The sequence below is a fragment of the Penaeus chinensis genome, chromosome 4 (genome assembly GCF_019202785.1).
Source record: "Penaeus chinensis breed Huanghai No. 1 chromosome 4, ASM1920278v2, whole genome shotgun sequence".
Classification (NCBI taxonomy): domain Eukaryota; kingdom Metazoa; phylum Arthropoda; class Malacostraca; order Decapoda; family Penaeidae; genus Penaeus; species Penaeus chinensis.
In genome coordinates, this window is record NC_061822.1 from 42,770,614 (window position 1) to 42,780,613 (window position 10,000).

General features: G+C 35.0%; 1 protein-coding gene across 4 annotated transcripts in view; it reads right to left on the reverse strand.

The window, feature by feature from the left end:
- LOC125025152 (myotubularin-related protein 2-like) overlaps window positions 1-10,000 on the reverse strand; it is a 38,317-nt gene that overhangs the window by 27,351 nt on the left and 966 nt on the right. For 3 of the 4 annotated variants that reach the window (XM_047613125.1, XM_047613123.1, XM_047613121.1), the window contains exon 2: window positions 1,291-1,612. In XM_047613125.1, the coding sequence (XP_047469081.1) occupies window positions 1,291-1,608 (318 nt within the window). In that variant the 5' untranslated portion in view covers window positions 1,609-1,612. Of the gene's footprint in view, window positions 1-1,290; window positions 1,613-5,592; window positions 5,642-7,549; window positions 7,588-10,000 lie in introns of all 4 variants that reach the window. The other variant, XM_047613122.1, reaches the window with a different exon arrangement.

The following is a 10,000-nucleotide window of genomic DNA, read 5'->3' on the forward strand; positions in this document are numbered from 1 at the left end:
GAAAAAAATTATACTTCTATTCACCTGGAAAAGCAAAGACTATTTGTTACTTAGAATTTTTGCATATGGTTAGACAAACCTTTTCCTCCATAATTGTCAGTTCCATATTCTTACAAAATACCTTCTGAATGATGGATTATGTACAATGCATAATGAAAAAGCTTGATTTCATGACAGATAACAGAAAAAAAACAGCATATCTCCATCTTTCTTGATAATAGAGATATCTGTGTCAGCCACTTATAAATTTCCCATCAAAGAGATATGCATGAGAACATGGAATTAATTGAAGCACCATGAAAAAAAATGCTTCTTCTCACTAATGCTAATATCAGCCTTCAGCCCATAGAAAAAACAACTGCAGCAGCCCATTTGGAGTGACAGCAGAGGACAACATGAAAAGGCCAGTGAGCAGAAGACAAGAGAGGAAAGATGAGAAGAGAGGAAAAGAGAAACGAGACAGGAAAGAGGAGATAAGGGGAGAAGAGATGTGGGGAGAGGAGAGGAGAGGAAAAAGAGAGGAGGGGTAGGGAAGGGAGGGGAACGGAGGGTACAGACAAATGAGAGGAGAAAGGGAGAGAGGGAAGCAGACAGATATATAGATAATAAAAAGATATGTATACATACGTACATAAATACGTATATATGTGGATGTGGATGTGGATGTGTGTGTGGATGTGTGTGTGTGTGTGTGTGTGTGTGTGTGTGTGTGTGTGTGTGTGTGTGTGTGTGTGTGTGTGTGTGTATATGTGTGTATATATATATGTGTGTATATATATATGTGTGTGTATATACATATATGTATGTATATACATACATACATACATATATATATATATATATATATATATATATATATATATATGTGTATATACATATATATACATATGCATATACATATATATACATATGCATATACATATATATACATATGCATATACATATATATACATATGCATATACATATATATACATATGCATATACATATATACATATGCATATACATATATATATATATATATATATATATATATATATATGTATATATATATATATATATATATATATGTATATATATATATATATATATATATATATATATATATATATATATATATAGATATATAGATATATAGATATGTATATAGAGTGTATATAGATAAATATGTAAATATATATATATATATATATATATATATATATATATATATATATTTACTGCATATGGATCTATATATGCATAAGAACAATGTTACAAAATGTGTAGCTTCCTGTTTTTTGTTACTTACAGACTCATGTCCGAGTTTGGAGTTGAGAGAGCTGGACTTCGACTCTGAGTTGAGTGACTCGTGGGAAGCCATCTGCACGTGCGGGGGGGAGCCGAGGGGGGTGCTACCGCTGCCACTTCCGCTGCCACTGCCACTGCTGCTGCCACTGTTGTTGCTGCGGCCACTCTCGCTGCTGCTTCCGCTACTGCTGCCACTTCCGCTGCTGCTGCCGCTGGTGCTGCCGCTGCCGGTGCTGCTGCTGCTGCTTCTTCTGCTGCTGCTGCGCTTGTTCACGGCTTTGCTTATGCCTCGTTTTTCAATTCCTCCGCCAGAGAACATAACCCTGCAATGGAGGGGATGGGTGGGGTGAGGTGGAGCAAGGGGAAAGGAATAGTAAGAGAAAATGTCACAAAGAGAGAGAGAGAAAGACGGAGAGAGAGAGAGAGAGAGAGAGAGAGAGAGAGAGAGAGACGGAGAGAGAGAGAGAGAGAGAGAGAGAGAGAGAGAGAGAGAGACGGAGAGAGAGAGAGAGAGACGGGGAGAGAGAGAGAGAGAGACGGAGAGAGAGAGAGAGAGAGAGAGAGACGGAGAGAGAGAGAGAGAAAGACGGAGAGAGAGAGAGAGAGAGACGGAGAGAGAGAGAGACGGAGAGAGAGAGAGAGAGAGAGAGGGAGAGAGAGAGACGGAGAGAGAGAGAGAGAGAGAGACGGAGAGAGAGAGAGAGAGACGGAGAGAGAGAGAGAGAGAGAGAGACGGAGAGAGAGAGAGAGAGACGGAGAGAGAGAGAGAGAGACGGAGAGAGAGAGAGAGAGACGGAGAGAGAGAGAGAGAGAGAGAGAGAGAGAGAGAGAGAGAGAGAGAGAGAGAGAGAGAAAATTTCAGTCAAAATGGTTAACGACTCCCAATATCAACTGTTGAGGTACTCGACAATAATCCTGCCCTCCCACCATAAATAGTTTATATATGTGTGAAGAAATCTTACTCCAAATCTAAAGGTCAATTGAATATAGCATGAACAAAAAGATAAAACTGTGTACTTTGTAAGATTCTATATATCAAAACAGATTGAATGAAAATTATGTTTTACCAATAAAAGATTTTTTGTTAAATTTGGCAACGTTTAGATTTCTAATCATCAAACACTACTGTTTTTCCTAATGCAAATAAAAAGGCATGCAATTGAAATCCTGCATCCGAGAGACTATAAAAAAGGTCAGTTACTGTATTTCTAAGTAACTATTGGAAATAGATGCTGTAGTGAAAAAAAAAAAAAAAAAAAAAAAAAAAAAAAAACTAACTGCTTATCTACAAATATATTATTATCATCAACATTTCCTAGATTAGTTGCTCTTATATCTATCAGTTTAACCTCTTGTGGACAGAGAGGGAGAACAGTGCAATACTTACAGACAAGCATTTTTTTTTTTTTTTTTAAATCAATCCTAATTTTAAGAGAGTATATTTTGCCTTATAAAAAGTCTATAACAGTACAAAGACCATAAATGTATATATTTGTCATTTACTGATGTCATGTCAATTTGGATGAGGTTGGATGGTGGAGGCTGGCGACTTATTCTTTACCGAGCAGTGCCCCCTCAAGTCATGAACCTATATCCCTTACACTCCAAAATGTGAAGTTCTGGGGAGGGAGTCTAGACGTTCAACATAAAAAAAAAATGTCTGTTTCTACAACAAAGCTCAGAACAATGTTTGTCACTATAACAAGGTTTACGCTTGATGGTCACCTCCTCTGACAATCAATCCACCTGTAAGTGATAGAGATTAGTAAACTGATTGGTAAAGCTAAGGAATCTAGTGATGAAGATATGAGCAGAATATGTCATTAGGTTCTGACTGTTCTCATTAAGCAAATTAAGTCACTTCTGAGTTTAGTGTGGGTGGTGGAGAGACTATAAAATTGAATGGCATAATATACTATAAAATAATTATCTAATTACAAAAAAGTTTCTAAAATGTCATGTGCATTCACTGACTGAGAATAACGTGAAGACAATATAATTGCACCATAAAGTTCATAACAAGGGTAGAAAAGCCACAAGAAATATATATACATATTTGAAGGTACACAGGTGCCTGTTTTTTTTCTTTCTCTCTTTATATCTTTTTATAAGGTGTTTAGATTTAAATTAGCCAAATGCAAAGGGCTAAACTTGACTGTTCTCCCTAATACAATGTATACAGTTATAGTGTTTTATACTTTCGCATCCATTTTATACTTTCGCATCCAAACTAATCACTCTACAAGGCTTGTTTTCATTTATGACCTCAAATTCAAAACAAAAATATACTGTGTATCATATCAAAATGAGGAGGAATAAATTTTTCACTGGAACTGAATGGATAACTTGTGGCCATCATGAAAGAAAATAATCCCTGGGTACTATCTCTTTCTCTCTCTCTTCGACAGTACTCGGGCAACCCACGATGCCATGAACCAACTAAAGATGTAACACATTACCAGTGTAAAAGAAAAAAGAAAGAAAGAAATAGACAAAGGACTAAAAGTGGCTGTATCACAAAAGCCAGCATGCCATTTGTGGAACCTAAGACTGTCACTGTCAAACACCGTCACTGCTCTTGTTGACTATATACAGACCTATACCACCACAAGGTAATTAATGCCAGCCTCAATGAGCTCTCCTAAGTCCAATTCAATGCCATTCCTTTAAGGGTGTATACTCCTACAACAGTTGCATATCCAATATTAGTATTGTAAGGGTATTTTCAGTTCATGTACACATGTACAACAATTTTGATAAAAGAAGGGCTATATTAACAAAAGAATGTTTATGGTAAGCAGCAAAATTTACAAATAAAACTCCCTTAATATCACCAAGTAATAAAGAACATTAATTTCATTTGGATATCTCAACACTAGACTCTGACATCATAGTTAGGCTAATAGAGAGAACAAGACTCTTCATAGCATCCTATTCTTAAATAAGTCCTAGCTGTGTGGTGCAGCAGTAGCGTTCTCGTCTAACAATCTTGCTGACTTGTGATCAAATCCCTCCCTACTAGTGGATGGTAACACTAGCTATTCCTTGCACATGGGATAATTTAGAAGCAAAGTAAACAGACAGCCTGTTGCACCAAGAATAACCATTGTAACAAATGGAATTAGACTAAATCATACTATCAGTTAATTATGATTATAAATTATTATAATTATAATAGCAATGTTTTTTCTTGCTGCTAATTATCACATTTAACCCATTCATGACGGGCATGGCACTTACGTACATGGCATGCCCACTGTGAGTTTACTTGTTTAATTGTTTTAATACATTGATGGCTACACTTGTACTAAATCACCAATGAGCCGATCCTGATTTCCCCATTTCTTGAATTGACGGGAAAATTAATACCATTGCTATCGATACTGTTATTATTGTTATTGATGTTATGATTATTAATTTGTCATTAAAATACTTTAGACAATGAAATGATACAAAAGACCCTTTCTTAATTAAAGTGAAAGAAAAGGGTAAACAGGTGAGATAGGTAGTTTCTAATAACTGGCTATTTGGTGATTAAGAACTTGTAGAGCCATCTATGTGTAAATACAATAAATAAACGTGTATTACAGTGGGCATGGCATGTATTCTTGCCACATGGGGCGAATGGGTTAATGAATCTGTTGCTTGATTTGATTTTTTTTTTTTTTTTTTAATTCTTGCAAAGAAAGAAAATTATAAAAAGAAAAAGGTGTGTATGGAGATAAACAACTTTACTAGACTAGAGATATATTTGATGCCTTTTGATTAAAGATTTATTAATGCTGAGTATTTAATGGAAATGCATGAGATATATCTTATGTAATGTTAAATTATCTATTCTCATTCATAACTTTTTTTATATTTGTGAAAATGAAGTTTGTTAAAAAATGAAGAAGAAAAATATAAAAAAAACATTCACAAACAGATAAAAAATATAAAATACCTCACGTAATTCAATAAACATTACGGATAGCATTCAATAGTATTACAAATTAATCCCAATATGTACCACACACCCTTCTGTACACTGCTCCTATAAACCCCCAAGTGCATGTTATTATGAGTGCAACAAAGTTATTTACTTTGCCAAGTCTCTCTTAGTACTCTTCACCATGTTATACCTCCTGTGAGAATACCTGCGAGACCTGCTATCTAACCATCAGTGCGTGCATTAGGAAAACCACAACTCTACATAAATGTCCGTCCCTTCCACTGTGTGAGTTTCTACTCCTATAATGAGTGTTAGGAATATCAAAAGATTAACCTTGCCGTCTCCCTCCTAGTGAGATTGCTGCTGCCTTACCTGTTACACAGGGAGACTGACTGGGCAGAAACATGATTCTTCTTGTCACCTTAAATGGCAGATGAGTCCGAGAAGAAATAAATCAGTCGTGTGAGGAAAAAAAAGGAAAAGGAGAAGAAAGAAAAGATAAATAGAAAATGGTTCATAATGTAACATATCCCCTTAGGGAAATATTGTGGTAAAAACTCATACAATGAAGTAAATATTAGAGCGAGTCAGTGAGAATCACTGAGTGTAAATGAGTGAATGTGTTATTGGTGCCTGTGTGCATGCATGTGTGTGTATTTGCATGTACATAATCCAAAGTTTTGTTACTTGCAACATATTCCTAAAATGGTTTCTGGAAAAAAAAGCTATCTATCAACTTTTCTAAGTTACTAGTATCCATACTGAACTGGCTCATTAAGGTAAATCAGGACTCCTGTATAAATATGCAAACCCTGAGGAGATAACAAAAACAGATGTCCTACATATTCCATATCATAATGATGAACAATCACAGTTGCACATTTTTCCAAAGCTACTTCTCACAGAACATTTGGTCTAAACACACTTTATCCTTCAAACCAATATGAATATCTGTTGGCCTTTGCTGGCAAAGGCTACAGGGCTCTTTTTACCTTTTGCCACTATCATAGATCACAGTATTTATCAGTGCATTTAAATAGAATTCAGCCGAAATAATGATGATAAAAAGTCTATCTTCTCAACACTGACCAAAACTTGTTTCACCCACTGAGACCTTGTGGAAAATAAATTGACACTGTTGCAGATGAATTTAGAAACTTCAGTAGGTCTCTATCATATATGTCCCCTTTATATATCTTAACTAGTCCCCAGAACAAGGCAGCACCAAAATCTAATGTAATGATGAAATATCCCTGCATCAAAAATATAGTCATTCAGTCATGGAAACTGTCTGCAGCATCAGGAAGAGAACTAGTCAGTCCTGAAAAGTCTTTAGCTTGCACCAAAAATATAATTTGGTACGTCCTGAAGGCAGTGACAAAGGTAACAACTTCTGATATGTTCTGAAAGATGCACATTCAATCCAATGCACAGTAAAAAAAATGGTAATTCTTTGATGTCATCTGAAAATATAAGTAAGAAACATATACCCTGGATTACATAACAGCAACAAAGAGCTAAGATACAGAAAGAAAAGCAAGATATATGACAGACTCTAATAAGGGATGCACTACAGGATGCTAGGAAAGAAAAATTTATGTCAAGAAGTGTAAGTGAATGACAGTGTACTAAACCTAAGGATAAACAGACAGTGTGTATTAACATAGTGGCCATTATTATCATGATTTCCCTTTTTGTGGTGGTGACCCAAGGAGCCAGACTTCATAGAGGGGGGGGGGGGGGGGACAAATAATGGAAGTGCTTTCTCCTGTGCTTAAACCAGGGGTAGCATATAGAACAATCTACTGTTCTGGGATCATATGGGGTGAAGCCAAGGAGATAAGACAGGTTACCTATTAAGGGATCTAGGATCTGGAGTGAAGGTTGACTGTCTAAATGCTTTGTATGTCCAAGGGGATTCAGATTTCATTAGGAGATACCTCATAAAGTGTATGAACATTGAAGAGTAAAGGGTTTTAACAAATGGGCCTAGTAAGTATATATTCATCAAACCACACAATTTTTCTGTTTTTTTTTTTTTTTAAATAGATCTTTCTAAATTTATACTTATGAGAGGAATTCTTCCAATAGATATTGCAGGTGAAGAGCCCAGCATTCACTCTACATATGTTGGTCATTTCTTTGTCTAATGTTCACAGACATTGGTACATTAAATCAGCAAAAGTTGAACAATGGGATGCTGGCCATTATGTTAGCTCTGGATTATTTCACAGACCAGGTATGAGGTGCAGCCTCTAGGTCAGGAAAGGAGGTTAGGTCTAATAAAGGTTGGGTAAAATATTATCACTACATTACACTGAAATCTTACCCTGCAATAAATGGAGCTTCTCGGAATATGTTGCAGTTCTGTAAATGAAGACACAGTCCATTATGTTCACTGTTGTCATCAGCTAACTTACATTTACAGAATTGCATTCATTCTTCCTGCAGCCATATGCAAGACTGCATTCTGGTAAAGCATTAAGCTATATGTCATAGTTCAAGCACTCTTTCAGTTTCTTGTCATTCCTTTTGTATTACATTTTACACTATAAAGTCCAGTATTTTGAAAGCATGATGATGACTAATATTGAAATGGAATGTATAGCAAAGCAGTCAGGATAGCAGCATATCAAAGGAATATTTACATTTGATATCAAAATAAATCACATACGATTGTATCATTGGCAAAACTAATATACAACATCTTTCAAATCTCTTTTTAAGTTCTTTTATGCACTGAAAAACAAAAGAAAATAATATCATGCTCTTTTTTCCCAATCCAATGTGTTTACCTTGTGCTGCATAACAAATCATAAAGATTAATTATCTCTGTAATGCCATTAGTATCAAGTGTATTATTAGAATCTTAGTCAATACTTGTTCTGCAGATATGAAAAATTATCTATCAAAGAGGAAGGCACACAGTAATCTTTAACTCTATGAATAACATATTTAAAGATTATTACCTGTAAAAAAAGCCTCACCACAGTGTTGAAGATCTATGGTTTACATTAGCTACATCTTACCAAAATCTGAGCTACATCAGTCATAAGAATATCTATAAATAGTTTTGATCTTATTTCCATCATTAACAATACTTTCTATATCACAAGCATTCTCTTTAACCCTACAATGCTGATGCCAGATATTTGTGTGTCACTCATTCTGGTGATGTCTGGCAATTGTCTAGCCTTTTGGCCAGGGAGTTTGCCGCATATAGTGGAACTTTCCACTGGACTCAATTTAGCAAGACATGACACCTATAGCCATACCCGTCATAATGAGTTGTTTTTTCATGATGGTTATAGGCGTGCCCAGCTATAAGAGGCCAAGAAATCTAGCTTTTAACACTTGAGGACTATCAGATCCCATTATTTTACTTTATCAGTATTATCTGGCCTTAATATGCATTATTTTAAACTAATGTATACTTTAATATCCAAAACTGCATGCTTTAGGCTTTCAGAATATTATAACTTTTAAAGTGGCCCAAAAGAAATGATTGAATCAGGTAAAGACGAAATATCTTCTGAAGTATGGTACATTTATCAAGCTGCATATTTAAGCAATTTTGCATTTAGTGATATAATAAGCATATGAAGCAGGGAATAGGGGTTTGACTTCCAGGTAAAAAGTTTATGTACATAGCTTTCAACAATTAAGAAAAAACCCTCATCTATTTCAGTAGCGAGTATGTGTCAGAAACTGGCAAATATCAACAAGACAAAATTTTATTAATTTTGGGTGTATCTGGAGAATGCAAGTAAAGGAAATGACAGTCTAAGAGAAGTCTTGGGGGATAAAGTAATCAAGAAAGGAAGATCTTGGTATAAAGACTTTTTCCTTCTCTAAACCCCATGTCGCCAGGAAAATGTAGCCTTCAATGTAGCATTGTTTTATGAAATGTGTCTGCACAAAGATGGCTTCAAAAATGCTTGGCTACAAAAGAGTTAATTAACAGACATTGTGACCTCACCTGATTTCACCTTTCCTTGAGTTGGTGGGATTTTTTCATTTTTAAAAAAATAATGCTATCAATATTGATGCTGTTATTATCACCACAGACATAATTATTACAAACAGATATATAGGATAACAGAAACTATTTCCAAAAATCAAGGAAAAGTGTAATTAAGTGGGATAGATGGTACTTGCAATTGGTTCATTGGTAACTTAGTACTGTCGAGCCATCTATGTGTAAAGACAATTTATAAACTACACTCACAGTGAGCATAGCATATACAGACATGCCAGCTACAGTGGCACTAGGTTAATGGTATTATGATCATAATTTCAGGGGAGCAGCTATCTACTTTATAATAATTTCCACTAAGAATATCCTATATAATAAAGACACACAATTCAGGCAAGCATAACAGATCCACTCAGTTTGAAAAAATGTATCTTCAAATTTAACTATCAAACAGTGTTCATATTTCTTCCTAATACTACAATGATGTGCACCGTTTTTTTATACACTAACTATAAAGTAGACTAAAGTATCCAACACGAACAATAAATTATAGAAATAGATATTGCAAAGTATAATGCAATCCATAATTTCATCAATGGGAAATTTAAATTCTTCAACATCTAAATAAATTATGAAATATTTACATGATGTCCACAATCTGGGGTTAGATATTCCAGTATCTATGATGGGTTAATATTACCAAGAGTGACACACAGACATAGAGGGAAATGGACACTGCCATCTTGTAGGGGTTAAAAAAAAAAAAAAAAAAAAAAAAAAATAATAGAACAATAGACAATACAG